Source organism: Macrotis lagotis, chromosome 8, assembly GCF_037893015.1.
Source record: "Macrotis lagotis isolate mMagLag1 chromosome 8, bilby.v1.9.chrom.fasta, whole genome shotgun sequence".
Taxonomy (NCBI): Eukaryota; Metazoa; Chordata; class Mammalia; order Peramelemorphia; family Peramelidae; genus Macrotis; species Macrotis lagotis.
The window spans coordinates 178163956-178183781 of record NC_133665.1 but is presented as its reverse complement, the minus strand read 5'-3'; the positions used below and the strand labels follow the sequence as shown (position 1 = coordinate 178183781).

The following is a 19826-nucleotide window of genomic DNA, read 5'->3' as shown; positions in this document are numbered from 1 at the left end:
GGCAGAATAAAGGCAGGAATTCCCACAAGCTTTCCCCCAGACCTCTCCAAATACCTTTAAATAATGATTCTGACCAAATTCTAGAGTGGCAGAAGCCACAAAAGAGACTGAGTGGAATAATTTTCTAGTTCAAGACAACTTGCAAGATCCATGGGAAGGGTCTGTTGAGCCAGGGTCAGAAAGGCCTGCAAGGCAGCCCAGGTCAGGCTGGAGCAAATCAGCTCCAGTCATCTATGAACAGACTGTGGGCACCTGAGTCCCTGGGGGTGCCTGAGTCTGTGGCAGTGGAGGCAATTTCCAGACCTCTCAGCCCAGGGATTGCCAAGAGCAACTTGGAAGGTCAACAGGAAAATGCTGAGGCACCAGAGTTAAGGACAGAGCCCAGGCTTGGGCAGGCCTAGGCACAATCTGTCCCCAGGGACGAGGAGCAGACCTGCAGAACCACCTGGCAGCTGTTTCCAGAGCACTCATCCCACAGGGGAGAGATTGCAGAGGTATCTCTGCTATTCCTGGGGTGGGTCTCTGCTGCTTTGTCTATACTCAGATTCAGGTCCCAGTCTGGGATCCCATACTGCCATAGTAGAGCAAGGACCCTCCTTACAGCTCCAGGAAAGAGGGGGTCATTTATGGCCATCCACAGACAAGAGCACAGACCAGGAGAATGGAAAGAGACTCTCCTATGACCTTGGAGGAACTGAGATCCCTGGGGGTTGTCCCAAAAACACTCAAAAGCTTGGGATGTATTCTCCACCCTGGAAGCACAGTCCCACTTTCACAAAGAGTTAAAACCAGAGCACAGGCTGGGAAATGAGGAAACAACAGAAGGAAAAGAACCTGACCATATACAGTTACTTAGGTACATACTCAGAAGATGACAAAATCCAAGCTTCTGAATCCAAAGCCTCCCAGAAAAATAGGAGTTGGGCTCAGTCTATGGAAGAGCTCAGAAAAGACTTTGAAAATCAAGGAAGGGAAATAGAGGGAAAAATTGGGAAGAGAAATGAGAGCAAAGTGGGAAAATCATGAAAACCAAGTCAGCAGCTTGGTTAAGGAGATACAAAAAATACTGAAGAAAATAACACCTTAAAAATCATTTTAGGTCAAATGGAAACAGCAGTCTAAAGGGTCAGAGAGGAGAAGAATGCCTTAAAAAGCAAAATTGGACAGATGGAAAAGGAGATAGAAAAGCTCCTTTAAGTGTAGAATGGAGCTAAAGGAAGCCAATGACTTTGTGAGAAAACAAGAAACAATAAAACAAAACCAAAATAATGAAAAATAGAAGAAAATGTTAACTATCTCATTGAGAAACCACTGACCTGAAAATAGATGCAGGAGAGATAATTAAAAATTATTGGTCTACCTAAAAGTCATGACCAGGAAAACAGCTTTGACTATATTTTAAAAGAATTTCTACAAGAAAATTGCCTGAATATCCCAAATGCAGTGAGTAAAATAGAAACTCAGGGAATTCACCAATCTCCCCTGAGATTAAAAAAAATAACTCCCAGGAATATAATAACCAAATTTCTGAACAAACAAGTCGACGAGAAAATATTACAAGGAGCCAGAAAGAAACAATGTAAATATCATGGCACTGTAGTCAGGAATACACAGGACTTGGCAGTGTCTATGTTTAAGGGCTCATAGGGCTTGGAATGTGATATTCCAGAAGGCAAAAGAGCTTGGAATGCAACCAAGAATCAATTCCTCAGCAAGACTGAACATCCTCTTCCAGGAGAAAAGATAGACATTCAGTGAAACAGGGGAATTTCAAGCTTTCCTGTTGAAACGACCAGAGCTGAACAAAATATCTGATATCCACATAGAGGACTCAGGAGAAAATAGTGGGGGGTGGACAGGAAGGGTCAACGATGAGGAATTTAATGATGTTGAACTGTGTGTATTCCTACATGGGAAGATGACATTGATAACTCCTATGAACATTTTCATTTATCAGAGCAGTTAGTAGGAACATATCTAGACAAGGCATGGGAGAGAGCTGAATATGAAGGTATAAGATATTGTAAAGATGGACTCAATGGGTGAAAAAGGAAATGTATTGGGAGAAAGGGAAAGGAGAGGTAGAATGGGCTAAGATATTTCATGTAAAAGTCAAGAAAAAGTTTTTGCAATAGAGTGGAAGGGGGGAAGGTGAGGAGGGACAGGGAGTAAAGAGAAAGAAAAGAATAAATGTGGTTGGGGAGGAGCAGGATGGAGGGAAATACAGCTAGTAGCAACAGTAACTGTGGGGGGAAAAGGTTGAAGCAATCTCTCTGATAGATTTATGATAAAGAACGCAACCCATCCCCGAGACCGAGCTGATGGTGTCTGAATACAGATTGAAGTATGTATTTTTTTCCTTCACTTTATTTTTCTTGAGTTTTCTCTTTCTTTGTGGGGCAGGGAGTTAGATTTACTTTTACAACATAACTATTGTAGTGACGATTTTCACAGCTACACATCTTTAACCCTGACCAAGTAACTTGCTTTTCCAATGTGGAGAGTGGGATAGGAGAAATGGAGAGAATTTAAAACTCAAAATTTTGGAATCAAATGTTGAAATTTGATTTTGCATGTAGCTAGGGGAAAAATTTAAATAAAATAAATCAATTAAAAAATAAAACATCATTTGTGAGAGAATCATAGTGGTTTTTCATCCTCAACTAAATATATCCATATTCAAATAAAAGTGAAGAAAAATCAAAGTCAAGTATGAATTTAAAATTTTGGATTCTCCATGCCAAAAAGTATTAATATTATATATAAAAAATATTTAATCTAAACTTTTAAAAAGCCCATTTCAAATCAATTTAGCTAAATCATTTAGCTAAATGGAATTTCTTTAACTTAAATGTTTCCCAGAATATTAAGTGAATTTGACATGTGGTGTCATCAAATGCAGTGGGCAAAGAAAACACTCTCGGTGGATTAAATGGACTTTTTATGAGTCATTGAATGTAGGACATTCACTGTGTTCTATACTCACTTGGTTCTTCTTATACACCATGACTCTTCTAGAATGTAATAGTTCACTCTTAATTTGAATAATGCCTGCTTCACTTCTTCTGCTGGTTTTCGACTGTACATTGAGTAAACAATTTTTGTTCTTGCCCTGTAAAAAACAGTTGTGCAAAAGATTTTTCAAATAAAAAGAAAAAAAAAAACAAGATTTCAAAGATACTAAAATAAAAACTACATTTATAAATAAAAAATATAATCTTTTCATCCAACCCATCAAAATGACCAAAGTTCACTTAGCAAACTGAATGCAGGTGGGTTTCCTTTGGTCCACTGCTGAGAAAACCAATGGTTCTAGACCAGAGAAGGAAGGCCAAGGAGAGCAGCTCCCTTGAGGAGGTGCAGAGCTGAAGTGAGGGTCACCTGGAAGGTCTGATGTAAGGTGGGGTAGCTGGGAAGTCTGCAAGGCCAAGGCAGAGAGGGGATCTTCCCATAACTACCCAATGGGTGGGCAGCAGGTTGGGGCACCAAGGCTGGTGCTCTTTCCCTTATGGGAATATCATTTCCCAATGGCACCTGATGTAGTCCTCCATCCAGGTCTAAAGCACACATAAGCAAGGGATGAGGACATAGAACTTCTAGAGCAGAAAGGGGCTTATGGGAAGACAGAAATAGTCCCTGCATCTTCCAGAAGTTACTTTTAAATGACACCAGTTAAAAGGTTGTTAGGAAGGGCATGGACTCAGGGGGTAGAGTCAGGAAGATCTGAGGTCAAGCATGAACTCAGATATTTACTAGCTGTATAACCCTGGGCAAGACTATGAACGTCTTTACCTCAGTTTTCTCAATTATAAAATGGGACAGTAACAGTACCAACCTCCCAGGGTTGTTGTGAGGCTTAAATGATAATAACTGTGACAGGCTTAGCATTGGCCTAATACAAAGTGGGCATTATATAAATGCGAGCTACTGTCTGTTATTATCAACATTACCAGCCATCTAGCTACCTCTGTTTTCTTGGCTGTAAAATAGGGACAATACTTCCCAGGGTGAGGGGAGGTTCTCAGTACCACATCTGTAAAGGGCTTGGCAAGCCTGGCACAGCTCTAAACCGCAGCAGACTGACCCAGAACCCCATCTGTTTCTCAGTAATAGGCAGGGTGGCCAGGGCCATCCCAAGACGGCTTCCTGGTGGGGAGGGGATGCCCTTCATACCGCTCATTATCAACTAGCCATCATGCTTTCCTCACCCAATGCCAGCTGTCAATTCCCCCCCCCCAAATGTGGGTTCCTTTTTTTTGCAAGGCAAATGGGGTTAAGTGACTTGCCCAAGGCCACACAGCTAGGTCATTATTAAGTGTCTGAGGTCATATTTGAACTCAGGTCCTCCTGAATCCAGGGCCAGTGTTCTATCTACTGCATCAGCTAGCCGGCCCAGAATGTGGGCTCCTGAGGGGAGGCACCCATTTCACTTCTGTCTGTTTTCTCACTGTCTAGCTCAGGCTCTGACAAACAGGAGGCACTTATAAGTGTTTACTGATGGAATGTCTACAGTAGGAAATGAAGACAAAAATGCAACTATTTCTTTATCCAGGAATCTTCTGTTCTCTATCAGAGAAAACAGCAGGTTGTAAATACACAACTCATGCAAAGTGAAACAAGATTTCAGGTTACAGAAGGTTGGAAGGAGGTGCTACTCTCCTTAGGAGATAAGGGAGGACCTGGAGCCAAGCTCTGAAGGCCCTCATGGATCCCAAGGTCTCTCAAATAGGAAGGTGTACATTCCTTGAAGCAGGGCAGATTGTGAGGGGCACAGACGGGAGATGGAATGTTTGCCCAGAAGAGCCAGCAAAAGCCTCTGGCTGGATATGGAGTATATGAGGAAGGGAACAAAGGAGGGCAGATCATGACAAAGCTGGACTTGATTGCAGAGGTATCCCCCCCCCCCCACCGAGTTTCCTAAGTAAGGGAGAGGCATGGCCAGGCCCTGGCTTAAGAATCCCATTTGGCATCTCTGTGGAAGATAGATTTATGGGGAAAAGGCTCAGGACAAGAGACCAATTAAAAAATTATTGCAATATTCTGGGAGAAATGTCAGTCTCTGCTCAGATGATGGCTGTGTGGGTAGACAGAAAAGGATACATTCAAGAGATGAAAGAGAGGCCAGTTAAGGTCAGCCATCCTTCCATGATAATCCAATATTTTTATACAAGTCAGGTTAAAATGAACATCAAGGAAAAATAAGTTATGAAGGGTAATGTGTAGTTGGGTATGAGGGAAGGAAACAGGGAGATGGTCAGTTTCTTTCACTTCTTGCTGATGAAGCAGGAGAGACATCCAGGGACAGGTGGCCAGGGACAGAAGTCTTGGGCTTTATTAACTCCAACTGGCCCCAGTCTAAATGTCGGGTTTCCTTCCCCAGGCGGCTCCTTAACTACCTGATTTAACAGAGGCAAAACGGAGCTACTTGATGTGCTGTGAGTAGACATAAGGAGGCACATCATTTAAGTGTGCAGCCAAGTTAGCATTCAGAAATCAGGATTGGAATATAAAAGGAAGACATTAAGGCCCGTGTCCATATTCGCCTGTCCTCCGCAGTGACCCTTCTTTACAGCAGAGAGCACTTCATGGAGGAGACAGAAACAACTTTCACCAATTACAGACATCCCAAATTGGAAAGGCCATCCTGAGCAAGTAGAGGCTTGGAGGCGAGGCTCACAGGGTCGGTTCCTTTGGAGGATGGTTCCACTGGTCAATAGCAAAGGGGCCTTTCTAGTTCTAAAATTCTGCAGTTTTTGATGTCCAAACCCTGCCCTTAATCCAGTCTCTTTCTCCCTTTCTCTGAAAGGCTGGCTACATTCCTAGCCACCATTTCTTCAATCCTTTGCATTCTGGTTTCTGACCTCACTGTTCCTCTGGAACTGCTGTCTCCAAAGTTACTAATGATCTTAGAAATGCTGAATCTACAATCCTCTCTCTGGCCCTATCAGGTACCCCTGATACTGATGCCAACCCTCTCCTCCTGGAGACTCTTCTGTCCCCTGGTTATCCTCTGGAGAGTCCAACACATCCTGCTCTATCTTCCTGGTTGGCTTGATGACCAAGAGACAATAAGGCAGACGCACCAACCCATGAGCCACTCCTAGATGAAAGGAGCATGCTCCCCAAGATTCCATCCTAGGCTCTCTTCTTTTTCTCAACATTCTCTTTTGTAAGGACACAAGTTCCTCTAGGTAGAATTATCTTTATGCCTATGACTCAGAGGTCTGTCTATCCAGACCGAGACTTCAAATTCCCATCTCATATTACCTTCTAGACGTTTCAAACTTGGAGGCCCCAGATATATCTTCGATTCACTATGTTTACAACTGAGCTTCTTCTGTTTTCTCACAAACTCTCCCCTCCTGCAAATTCCCTGTTTCTACTGACATCACCAACTTCTAATCTTCCAGATTCACATAAGCTCAGACTTGTCCTCAAACCCTCCCTCTTTCTCACTGCACCTAACCAACCAGTGGCCACATCTTGCTGTCTCTATCTCCAAAACATCTCTTGAATCCAACCCCTTTCCCCTCTTAGTTCAGGCCCTTATCATTTAGAAAGCTTGATCATCTCCTAATTGGTCTCCTGATGTAACTGGTCTCTTCCTACTCCAATCTGTCCTCCAAAATGCTGCAAAACTGACTTTGTTTAGGCACACACTTGCTTACCCATGTCAATCTTCTACACAATAAGTAGCAATAGCCAATAAGCAGCAATAGCTTTCTATTCCCTCAAAGATAAATCTAAAGGACTCTGTTTGGCTTTTTTTCCCCCTCAGGATCTGGGCCCCAGTTCATCTTTTAGTCTTAGTCCATCTTCTCCCCCACTCCCTACCTACTCTGGGATTCAGAGAAGCTGGCCACTGCCTCCTCCTCCTCCTCCTCCTCCTCGTCCTCCTCACTTTTCTTCATACACAACTCTTAGCTTTCTACACTGGCCATCCACCATGACTAGAACAAATGTCTTCCTAATTTTCCCTCAAAGAATCCCTCTCTTCTTTGAAAATGCAGCTCAAGCATGACCACCTACATGAATCTTTTCCTGATCCCAGCTACTATGTATTTAGCAACTGTGAAATGATTGTATTTATGTCTTTGTAGACTTCTGTTCCTCATTAAAACAAAAGCTTTTTAGAGATGTCACTGTTTCATTCTCTAAACTTTTACCCTTAGACCCTTGGTACTTAGGAGGTACTTTAAATCTTGATTAATTGTTCTCATGTCTCCTCTGGAAGCCTCATTCATTGATATCACTGTCTCTAGCTTCATTGACTTCTTCCTGGAGACTCATAAACACACTCAGCCTTTCCTAATTCCCAAAATACCATCTCTTTACTTTGCCATTTTCACACCTTTCCTGCCTTTCACTGCTAAATTCCTTGAAAAAGTAGCATAAGATCACTTGTGGAACCTTGGAATCTCTCATTTCCACTTCTACAACTCAATGGAAATTATCTCAAATATTCCACAATGTCATCTGATGACCCTTTCCCAATCTCAATCCCTTTGACTTCTTCGGTATTCAACAGTCCTGGATACTCTCCTTGGCTTCCAAGAAAATCCTTTCTCTAGCTTGTCTCCACTCCCTGGATCCCTTGTTGATTGTTCCTAAGCATGGCTCTTCTCCAAGATTGCCCTTAAAAATCACAGAATAACCTAAGAAGCATCAATCAATCCTCCTATCAGGCAGTAACACAAATATCCTTTCAAATTCATCTGACTCAATTTTGTTTGCTGCTATGAAATGCAGCTTCATTTTGTTAAAAAAAAAAACTGTAGATCATGATAGTTCCTTTACAATAACAATTCAGGTTTGTGGCTAATCAACACCATGGTATTTATTCCATTTTAGTTACACAGTGATATTTTAGGAAGACTTAACATCTGCCCTCTGGTTTGTCATCTTCTTGACTATAGATGCCTTTTCTTCCCCAAAAAAATTCCTGTTGACTTGTTTTCTTCTTTGAATGAAACATATTTTAAGATGTCAGAAGTGCTCTGATTTCTATTTTTTTTTTAGGTTTTTGCAAGGCAAATGGGGTTAAGTGGCTTGCCTAAGGCCACACAGCTAGGTAATTATTAAGTGTCTGAGACCAGATTTGAACCCAGGGACTCCTGACTCCAGGGCCGGTACTTTATCCACTGCACCACCTAGCCACCCCATTGCTCTGATTTCATCAGTGTGGTTTCTCTTTTTGTTGTTGCTGTGATTTAGTTGCCCCATGGAGCACAGCACACTAAGCCCTTCTAGCCTCCACTATCTCACAACGTCTGTCCAGGTCCAAGTTAATTGTTTCCATGTTATTATCTATCCATCTCAACTTCTGCTGTTTTTTTTTCCCTTTGCCTTCAATTGTTCAAAATATCAAGGCTTTTTTTTTTCCTCAATGAGTTACATTTTCTCATTTTGTGGTCAAAGTATCTAAGGTTCAGATTCAGTATTTGACTCTCCAGTGAATAGCTGAATTAATTTAAGTATTGACTGATTTGATTTCTTGCTGTCCAAGGGACTCTCAAAAGTCTTCTCCAGCACTAAAATCTGAAAGGACTGAATCAGTGGTCCTCAGATTTCCTAATAATTCAACTATTAAAGCCATCCTAGGCCAGGGGCTGTCTCTGCTTTTTCGTATGCTGTTCAGATTTGCCATAGCTTTCCTTCCAAAGAACAGGTGTCATTCAATTTCATGGCTGCAATTGCTGTTGCAATGATTCTTAAGCCCAAGATATAAAAGTCTAACAATGCTTCCATTTATTCTCTTTCCAGTTGCCAGGAAGTGATGGTTCTAGTTGCTGAGATCTTAGGTATTTGGTTTCTGAGGCTTTTTTTTGGATGTTAAGTTTCAAGTCAGCTTTTAAACTCTCCTCTTTCACCTCATCAAAAGGCTTTTTAATTCCTCTTCACTTTCTGCCATAAGAGTGGATACGTATCCTCTGCATATATGATTGTTGATATTTTTCCTGGCAAGCTTACTTTCAGCTTTTGATTCATTCAGTCCAGCATTTTGCATAATGTACGCTCCATATAAGTTAAATAAATAAGGTGACAATGTACAGCCCTGTCATATTCCACTTTAATTTTAAACTAATCAGTTGGTCCATGTTTGGTTCTAACTGTTGCTTCTTGGCCCTCATACAGGTTCCTCAGGAGACAAGTAGGATGATCTAGCACTCCCATCGCTTTGAGGACTTTTACATTTTGCTGTGTTCCCAAACAACGTTCTTCACGTATTCAACGAAGTAGAAGTAGCTATTTTGCTAGAACTCCCTTGCGTTCTTTCTAATCCAGCAAATCTTGGTAAATTGGTCTTTGGTTCCTCTACTTCTTCAAGAACTAGCCTGCTGCAGTGAAACTGTGCATGTCCCTTTGGTCAAGCAATACTACTACTACTAGATATATATCCAAGAGATTATAAAAAGAAGAAGAGACCCACATGTACAAAAATATTGATAGCAGCTCTTTTTGTAATGGCAAAGACTTGCAAATGGAGGGCATGGATGCCTGACATCCTCTTTGGGAATGGTTGAACAAGTTATAGTATATGTATGTGAAGGAGAACTCTTGTTCTCTAAAACATCCTGAATGATCAGATTTTAGAAAAGCCTGGAGAGACTTGATGAACTGATGCTGGGTAAAGCGAGCAGAAGCAGGAGAGCATTATACACATTAAACACCAATATTGTGAGATGATCAACCCTGATGAATGCAGCTCCTCTCAGCAGTTCAGGGACCAAGGATAATCCTTTTTGGCTGTTCTTTCTAGAAGATACAGGTCTTCATAGAACTGATGTTTACATGTTAAAACTTCTGTATTTTTTCTTTCTTTCTCATGGATTTTTTCCCCTTAGTTCTAATTCTTCTTCCACAACATGACTAATTTGGAAATATGTTAAACATTGTTCACTTCCAATGAATGTTTAAAACTATTTTTGCATATAACTGGAAAAAATTAATTAATTGAAATTACGAAAAACAGCCTGCTCTTCTGGCAATTCTCAGGTTAACATATTATTGCAGAATCTTAAGCATAACCATACTGGTGTGTAAAATGAGCACAACCGTTCAGTAATTTGAATATCACTTCATGTGTCCTTTAGGATTAAGACATGAACAGATACTTTCCAATCCAGTGGCCACTTTCCAAATTTGTTGGCATACTGAGTACAGCACTTTAACAGTAACCCCTTTTAGGGTTTAAAACAGATCAGCTGGAATTTCACCACCTCCATTAGTTTTATTGTTTAGCAAAGCTTCCTAGAGCCCACTTGACTTTATTTTGCAAGATATCTGCCTCTTGATAAATAATGGTTACTGGTGATGTTAAAAATCTTTTTTTTTTGCAAGGCATCGGGGTTAAATGACTTGCCCAAGGTCACATGGCTAAGGAAGTATTAAGTGTCTGAGGTTGAATTTGAATTCAGGTCCTCCTGGCTCCAGGGATGGTGCTCTATCTCCACTGCTAGCTACCCCAAGATCTTTCTTATATAGTTCTGTATATTCTTGCCACCTCTTTTTAATTTTGTCTGCTTCTGTTAAGTCTTTACCATTTTGTCTTTTATCATACCCATTTCTGGATAAAACTTTCCCTTGATATCCCTAATTTTCTTGAAGGACTCTCATCTAAGCTCTCTATTGTTTTCTTCTATTTCTTTGCTTTGCTCATTTAAGAAAATTTTATCTCTCATTATTCTCTGGCATTCTGAATTCAGCTGAGTCTGTCTTTCTCTCTTATTTACCTTTTGCTTTCCTTCTTTCTTTGGCTGTTTGTATAGTCTCATCAGACAGACATTTTGCTTTCTCGCTCTTCTTTTTCTTTGGAATGTTTTTTGTTGCTGCTTCCTGTACCATATTGCAAATCTCTGTCCAAAGTTCTTTAGTTACTCTATCTACCAAATCTAATTCCTTAAAACTATTCACCTCCTCTTCATATTCCTCAGAATATTATTTAGGTCATACCTACATGGTCTGATGCTTTTCCCCTATTTTCTTTAATTTAAAATCTGAATTTTGCGATAAAAAGCTTATAATCTGAGTCACTCAGATCCAACTCTCGTTTTAACTGATTATATAGAGCTTCTCCACTTTTGGCCATAACGTATATAATCAATCTGAATTCTATATTGAATATCTAGTGATGTCCATGTGTAGAGTTGCCTTTTGAATTATTGAAAAAGATCATTGTTATGATCAGCACATTATTTTGACAGAACTTTTATCAAGCTCTGCTCTGCTTCATTTTGTACTCCAAGGTCAAAATGCCTGTTATATTGCAATTATCTTTTGATTTCCTACTTTATTTAACATTCCAGTCTCCTATGCTAAATGTGACATCTCTTGGGGGTGCTATTTCTAGGAAGATGTAGGTCTTCATAGAACTAATCAACTTTGGCATCAGGGCTTAGGGCCTAGACTTGGGATTACTGTGATCATTTGGCCATTTTAAAAATTCTACCCCAGTCTGACTCTTTTATGTCTAAAATGCTCCTCTATTTCATCTAAGGAATTCTTACCCACAAAATAAATGTAGTGATCATCTGTTCAGGCCCACCCATTCCCAACCATTTAAGTTTACAGACTCTCCTCTAATTGATGCAAATCACAATTTATTCCTGCCTTAAGAAAACTGTAGGCTCTGGGGGCAGCAAGGTGTTGCAGTGGAGAGAGCACCAGCCCTGGAGTCAGGAGTACCTGAGTTCAAATCCAGCCTCAGACACTTAATAATTACCTAGCTGTGTGACCTTGGGCAAGTCACCTAACCCCACTGCCTTAAATTAATACAATTTTTAAAAAAGGTAGACTCTCCTTTACACCTCAATGGAATAGGTCACAAGTCTTTTAACAATAATGTCATAAATGAATTTTCGTCTGCAATTCAAATTATAGGAAATACTAAGGAAACGACAAATACTCCACATTACTGCCTACCATGTTAACTTTTAAATTCGAATCCCCAAAGACAAAACTTCAATTTTGTTCAACTGAAGAAATAATACAAAATTGAAATACTAACCTCAAGCCGGCATCCTCGTAATGTGGATGATTAACAATGGGTCGCAATGCAGAAAGTTTAACACTTGCCATTGTAGGCATTGCACCAGCAAAAACAGCATCTGAAAAACAAGAGGTCACCGGAGATCAATTTCCAAAGAAAATGATTTCAGTTCTGTCCATACATACAGAATCATTTACTTATAAATTAAACATAAAATTTAATTTATTGTGCTTGAGTTAATATAGGGAAATGATATTACCATTAATTTCTTCTACAGATGAAAAAAAAACAGAATAAAATTAACATCACAATGTCAAGGAATCCAGCAAAGGAACTGAACTAAAAAAAAAAAAGAATTTTGAGACTATTTTTGGACAGAACAATTCAATATTCTACAGATTTCATGTGCCCAAAAGATGATGCATCCTCAAATCTGGCTTAAAAACATAATACTTGCTTATCTTTACTGTCACGGAGGCTAATATTGAAAAACATAGTATCTAATTTAGGAAAATGGGGCCTGGGCAAATCAGATTCACTGTCTCAGGTTCAAAAGGACACACAAAAGATTATCAGGCAAAATACATCTTGTGTGGAAAAGCCAACTGAAGGAACTAGGGTCACAAAAGGCTCAAAAAAGATTAAATGGGGCAAACTACAAGGTGAACTTTATGGATGCTATGATTTTAATTTTCTCTTAACGTAGAACAGTTTAATTTATTTTTCAACATTTCTCAGTCTTATCTGATATAGATACAAATTTAAATATTATTTGAAAATTCCAGTGGTTACTCTTAATCAAGCTGATTGTTTTAACTTGGGCATATAAACTTTGCCTTTTGATGAAGGGAGAGCAAACTGGGCAAAATAAGTAAATGGTGCAACACTGGCTGTACCTCCACACTCCAGAACTGGATCCCTAGTGAGAAGCAAAATGCCCATATACAGAAATATGGTCTTTTCCATTTTCACTCTCTGCCAAGAGAACATGCTGCTACTTCACTTACACAAAGGGCCCTCAAGGAAACAACCTTACATAATTGTACTCTAAACTCAATTTTCAGATAATTACTATGTTTGTGAGTATGTTTGGATAAATTTACACTAGTAATTTCCATTCTTCATAAGTTGTATTTCCCAGTTCTATTAGACAGGGAAAACTCTGCAAGCAAAGTGGATGTTGTTTGTAATAATTTTTTGAGCACAAGAGATAACATTATTATTTTATTTGTATAAACAATCACAACTGCTCTACAAATAATAATATTAATAATAATAATAATAAATTTCATCTAAATTAGACTTAGCTAATAGGTACTTACATTGTCTACAGATATTTAAATCTGATTAATTCAACAAATTAAATTCAACAAATTATTTACTGAGTACTTTCCATATACTCACTGTATGGGTTTTAAAGTTTAACCTAACAGATTATTTACATTGTTCCTTTTTTATTTTCTTACTACTTACGTTCTTTCTGGAGAAACAAAAGATCAGAAGTATTAACCATACTATGAACAAAACAATATACATAACATTCTGGAAAACTATATCATATTAAATTTTCTCCAAATGTTCATCAATTAAAATTTTAATACCACTTTTTCTCAACAACTCACTGTTTTTAGGTGGCTAATAGATTATATTCCAGGCATCTAATATACTTACAGAAAGAAATTTATCCCAAAATATTGACTTAACAATATAGACTCTATGAGGACTATTCCCAGAAATGATTAAAGTACTAAAAAAACCCATGTATAATTAGAATTTTTAAAAATGGAATTAAATCTAACCAAATAACATTTATATACATATCTAATAAATCAAATTAAACTAAAATTTGAGTAACTACTGAAGTTGATTTGGGGGATGTAGCACCTTTCTTCATATTATTTTAAAATTACTTTTTGGTAGGAGTATGTATAATTGGAGGGTCATAATCAAAGGAGAGTTTAAGAATTCAATTCTAGAAACATTTACTAAATACTTCATATACATTTATTAAGCACTATGCAGGTACTTACAGAAACAAGAATGAAAAACAATACTTATCCCTGATCCTTAAGGAATATATTGTGTGTGTCTGTGTGTGTCTGTGTGTGTGTGTGTGTGTGTGTGTGTGTGTGTGTTTGTGTGTGTGTGTGTGTGTGTATAGCAGGGCAGAATAGGAAACAAAACATACAATCAATGATATCCTAAGTACAAAAGAGAAGTCAAAAAGAATAGAAGAACTTTCAGAGAGATTAAATGTATTGGGAAAAAGAAGAAGGAAGTTAAGGAAGAGGATGCATCTGATCTAAGTTGTGAACAAAGGGATGTCAAACAGAATTATTCTAGAAGGTTTTAGGCCCATTCTGGGTGTGCAGGCTGGTATGAGGAGCAAGGAAAGGTTGGAGGTGACCAGCCATTTGGCCTGGCTGTTTAAGGAGGATAATGAGATCTATATTACTTCCTTGGCAGTGATGCAGTCAAAGGAGACAAGGGGAGGCAAAGAGAGCAGCTGGGAGGTCATTCCAAAAGTCTAGGCCAGATGTCATGTAGACATATCTGATGGTGGCAGTAGGAGTGCAACTGTCTTTGGGGAATAGATGTTAGGATACAGTAAGGACAAGAGGCATAAGAAAGACGCTACTTGCCAAAGGAGAACTGCAGGACTAACAGAATGGGGAAGACGACAAAAATACTGAAGCCAAGCTCCCTAGAACAAGGATGCCCCAAGGACAGAAAAAGGGTACAACAGAAGGTGAAGCTATCTCTGGGGTAGCTTTAAAATTTGAGGCACTGGTAAGAAAACCAAGGGCAGACCTCCCACATACAGCTGGAATTATGGAATTAGGGAATGGGTCTGGAGAGGTTTGGAGATAATGGGATCATAGATTTTAAGCAGGAAAGGACCTCAGAAGCAAGCTAGTCAAACTTTATTGTATACAAACATGAGGTCAGAGAAGCAAGTCACACGAAGTGCCACAAATAGGAGGCGGCTGAGATTCCCCTGGAGCACTTGGCTTCTCATAATCTGCACAGGGATGATGACGAAAGCCGTGGGATTGGAAGAGGTCATCAAAAGTCAATAAAGAGTAAAAGGACAGGGGATGCAAACCTGGGAATGACCCAGAAGACATACAAGATGGACAAAAGACTCAGCAAAGTGACTCAAAAACGAAATCCCAGTGCGATAGAAGAACCAGGGGAAAGTAGTGTCATGAGAGCAATGAGTTCCAAGAACTATCTCTCAATAGCACTAAAACACATGTTAACGACTTCTTTTTCATCACAACAGGAGCTCCTTCACTGTCACAGATCAAAACCTGCTTCTAACATAGTAGATGATTTGGAAGTTCAGACTTACTGACACTCTCCCTAATAGCTTCAGAGCTAATAAGTGTCAGAGATGTGATCTGAATCCTTATATTCCTGACTCTAGTCAATCATTCTACCCACTATATAGGATGCTTCTCAAGGAAAACATAAAGAATCCTGATTCGCACTCAGCTCTAGCATTGGTTGCCATGCAGGTTCTTCATCAGGCACAAGAAGGAAAGCATCGGAATAACTATTAAATTTTTAGATTTCATAGAAAGAAACTCATGCTGTGGAAAATGAATGAGAAAATACAAAAACAAGTTTTGTTTTCTGTGTAACTAAACATAGCAAGTGAGGAGAAATATACATACATACATACATACATACATACATACATACATACATACATATACATATATATTATAAATGTAAGTTAAATGTAAAATAACCAGAAATGATAGATCTACATAATAAAGAATCTAAGGAAAAACAGAAGAAGGAAAACCATAAGTTCAATGAGTCAGTAAGATTAGTAATATTAATAAAAATTAAATATTATTATGAAAACAAGTTTTAAAGGGACATGAATTCTGATTAAAATTAGAAAATTGAAAATTGAGGAGAGATATCAGTGCATAAATTACTATATAAGTTTGTAAACTCTTTTCCCCCTAATCTTTCTGAAAATAGGATAGAGAATTCATTTGATTTGGGATGGTTTGATAATACTCATTCCTAGAAGAAAGGAAATAACATATGTGATCAATTTCCAGAAATCATACATGAAACAAATTTCCATCCATCCAACAAAACATTTTACCTGGTTTGGTATTAAATTTGATCCATTCTATAAGTTCTTCCTGTGGCAAATTGCTGAACTCCCCAATGATACTCCATTGGTGCTGCAGGTTGGATGACCCTTGTACCGACATGATGGCTAATATGGCAAACACCACAGTGCTGGGGTGCACTTTGCAAAAGAGCCATCCAAAGAGCTGGAACAAGATAAACAGTTAACCCATCACATTTGTAATTGCCAAACATCAACTGAGCTGATCCAGCACTCTGCCTGGAAGCCAGGGGAAGCCTTTCCCATGGAGTCCCTGATACCGGGAAGAGGAGCCTAGATAGAGGGACTCACAAACACCAGACTCGGCACTTCTAAAAGCGGGTTGCTTATTGCTTATTACCAACTCACATGCAACAGGAAGCAGAAACATAAAGAAGAGGAAGGAGCAGACTTGTTTGTCCAGAGGCTTGTGTGTGAGCACTAAGGAAGAATCTGTGCTTATGAGCCAAGAACTTTGTGTGGGATAGGGGGGCAGAACCATGGGCCTGAGGGTCAGAAGACCTGAAGGTTTTATCATGTGCTAGCTGTGTCTTTGGATGAGTCATAACCTGCGTCTCAATTTCTTCACCTCTTGAATGGTGAGACCCTACAGAGGGTTGTTGTGAGGATCGAACAAAAAATGTACAATACTCAACAGTAGAGGCACCATATAGGGCCCCAGAGCTCATCAGGGCAAGCCCTGTGTTTGGGAAGACATTGGAAACAATTTGTAAACAGATGCAAAGTAGAAAGTACTAGTCCCTTGGTACAGATTTAGAGAAGATTTGCTCAGCATTCACAAATTAACCAAGAGTTACAATGGTCGTTCTGTGCTCAGCACTAAGGGCCAACATAATCATGATTAACATGCTCTGCAGCTCCATCTTAATGTGCTTTTATCAATACAATAAGTTCACATGATAAATCCACAGATCTAGCAGTCTGCCATAGTCTGCTATTCTATCAAAAAGAATGTTCTCTAAGTAATTTATTTCTATGTAAATAAATGCATGAATGACTTGTATTTCTAATGCAAATTCATAGGCTGTTTGTGCATCAATTTAGAATTGTGTAATACAAAACCAAAAGAATTATAAATTAATAAAAGATACTTAAAGAAAATTTGGAGGAATTGAAAGACTATTGACCTGGTTTTTTAATTTTTTGCAAGGCAATGGGGTTAAGTGAGCTGTCCAAGATCGTATAGCTAAGTAAGTATTAAGTGTCTGAAGCCGAATTTGAACTCCGGTCCTCCCAACTCGAGGGTTCGAGCTCCATCTACTGCACTACCTAACTGCCCCAGACTATTGTTTTTTCCAACCAACAAACAAGGTATTTTAAAAGGCCTGATGCTAGAAGGGAAATGTGAGATCAGGCTATGGATGGACCCAATTCCTTGCTTATTTCTAAATCAATAACAAATCATTTAATACCCCAACTATGGTAATAAGTTGGTAAAAGTCAAACATTCAAATTTCAACAAAAGTTGGGTCATATTTGTTCAAACAAAAAGCTACATTCTTTACAGTCCAGTTTTCCAAAGTAAACTTTACATTTCACTTGTTGGCAGCTCTGGCCATCTTATCCTCATATTATGCAGTCATGTCACCATGTTTTCTCTCCACAGTATACTCATAGCTATGTTGGCACTCTAAGCTGCAGAAAGCAGAAGGTATATCCAGGTCCTAGCCCTGCTATTTGTAGTGATGACCATATTGTAAGACAACCAACCTTTAAACAGACAGAGAACAAAGAAAAGTAGAGTCCACATCCAAACTCTACATCTAATTGATGAGGTAATCAATAGGAGTAATCAATGTCAGGTGGAATTTCACAAGAAAAGGATTAGATGAAAATATGGGAATATTTAATATTTACACTTACATGTTTCAAAAATTGTTCTTTAAAATCTTAAATGTTGTTTAATGATTCGATAGCTTTTAAACTGGAGAAAACTCAGTAATGAAAGTTAAAGGTAACTTCTCATTGCTATTTTAATTCTAAAAATTAAAAAAAAAATCTTACCTGTTTCGAGCAGATCAAAGAAGCCATGATACACATGTGCGGTGTCAGAAATAGTTTCAGTCTCATAATTAAAATACCAAGGACTGTGTAAGCTAATAGTTGCAATGCATGATAAACCAACTGAAAAATAAAACAAAACTCAGGTGTAAAACAAGAAATAATTTTTTACTTAACAGGGAAGAATTTTAAAGAATTAAACTTCCCAAACTATAATAAAAAGGAATATCCTGCTTTTACTCAACTGCTTACTTATTTGGTAAAAACAAAAAGAAGTTATTAAGTTGTATCAAATAATTAATGCTATTCATTCATCCAACACACATTTCTCTCTTCACACCATTGTATCTTAGGTTGCACTCCCTGCTAACAAAGTCCAGACTACAGGATCATAGAAATCAGAGTCAGAAAGAACATTGGAGGTCATCTAATCCATTGATTTTACAGGTGATGAACCTGGGTCCTGGAGAGGTGAAGTGACTAACCATATACCACAACAGGTGGAGCTGTGATTCCAAATCAGGTCCTCTGACTGCAAATCCATAGGTTTAATTTTGATGCTATAAATAGTAATAGAAAGATGGGGAAGAAGTCAATGACTAGAACTCCACCCCAATTACCAATTCAGAAAGGCATTTTGAAGAAATATGGGTTGCAAATTAAACAATGCTGTGTTGGGAAGAGCTGTTTCAATTTATTAAAAACAGAGATTACATCAAACACTATATTTAATCAGATGTCAAGCTGTACAATAGTAAGTTTTTGTCAACTCTGAGATTAAGACATCCATGCCATGCTAATTTGTGGATGACTGATGATGCTCAGAGATGGTTAAAAAGCTCATCAGAGAAATCTGGTCTCTTTGTTCCTGGAATCACATCCAGAACTGGGAAAGGCTGATAGCAATGACCTAAAGCTAGGCCCTTTAAGGATGTTTTGAAGGAAGTAAGGATGCTTACCCTGGATAGGATTTGCCAGTGTCAGCACAACAAATAGGTGGTGTGCTAGGTGGTGGATAAAAACCAAAGATACGAGGAAAGGCAAAACTACACACACAACTAAGGACATACAAGATATTTTCAGGATAGTTGGAAGGTGAATCTCAGAGGAAAGGCACTGGCAGTGCAGGTGTGAGTGGCTGAAGTTAGGGAAGGCTTGTTGAAGAAGTTGGAATTTAAGTCTTGAAGGAAGAAAGGGAACCTAGGAAGTAGAGGGGGAGAGACAGAGCATTCTAGAAATGGTCAGCAACCAGTGAAAAAACTCAGGATCAGAAGATGGTGAGTCTTGTGCAGGAAAGAGAAAGTCCAATGGGCTGGATCATGGAATACAAGATGTGGAAGGTACTGGAAAGGCAGGCAGGGAGAAGATCATCAGAGTCTTTAAAAGCTGATGGAGCATTTTACAGTGGATCCTTGAGGTAAGAGGGAGCCACTAGAGTTTAATGGGGGATGGAGGAGACTGGTGCTTTAGAGGAGAAACCTGAGGGACAGAGACCAACCCGGAGGCCAGACAAAAGGTGAGAGGAGACAAGGGAGTATACATGAGAGAAGGCAGAAAAGATGACTTTAAAAAACCTAATGGGTTACAGAAGAGGTGGTTGCCATTTATATAGAACTAAGAAAGCAGCTCACTAATGATTAGTGCTGCTCCAAATTGGATTTTGTTATCACCAGTTAC

General features: G+C 39.0%; 1 protein-coding gene across 1 annotated transcript in view; it reads right to left on the bottom strand.

Annotated features, from left to right (window-relative positions):
• Positions 1-19826, bottom strand: part of LOC141496391 (protein C-mannosyl-transferase DPY19L1) — a 125109-nt gene that overhangs the window by 9539 nt on the left and 95744 nt on the right. Inside the window, exons 18-21 of the mRNA XM_074198922.1 lie at positions 18153-18272; positions 16119-16293; positions 12008-12107; positions 2987-3112 (exon numbers count right to left, since the gene is read on the bottom strand). Of these exons, the coding sequence (XP_074055023.1) occupies positions 2987-3112; positions 12008-12107; positions 16119-16293; positions 18153-18272 (521 nt within the window). The remainder of the gene's footprint in view (positions 1-2986; positions 3113-12007; positions 12108-16118; positions 16294-18152; positions 18273-19826) is intronic.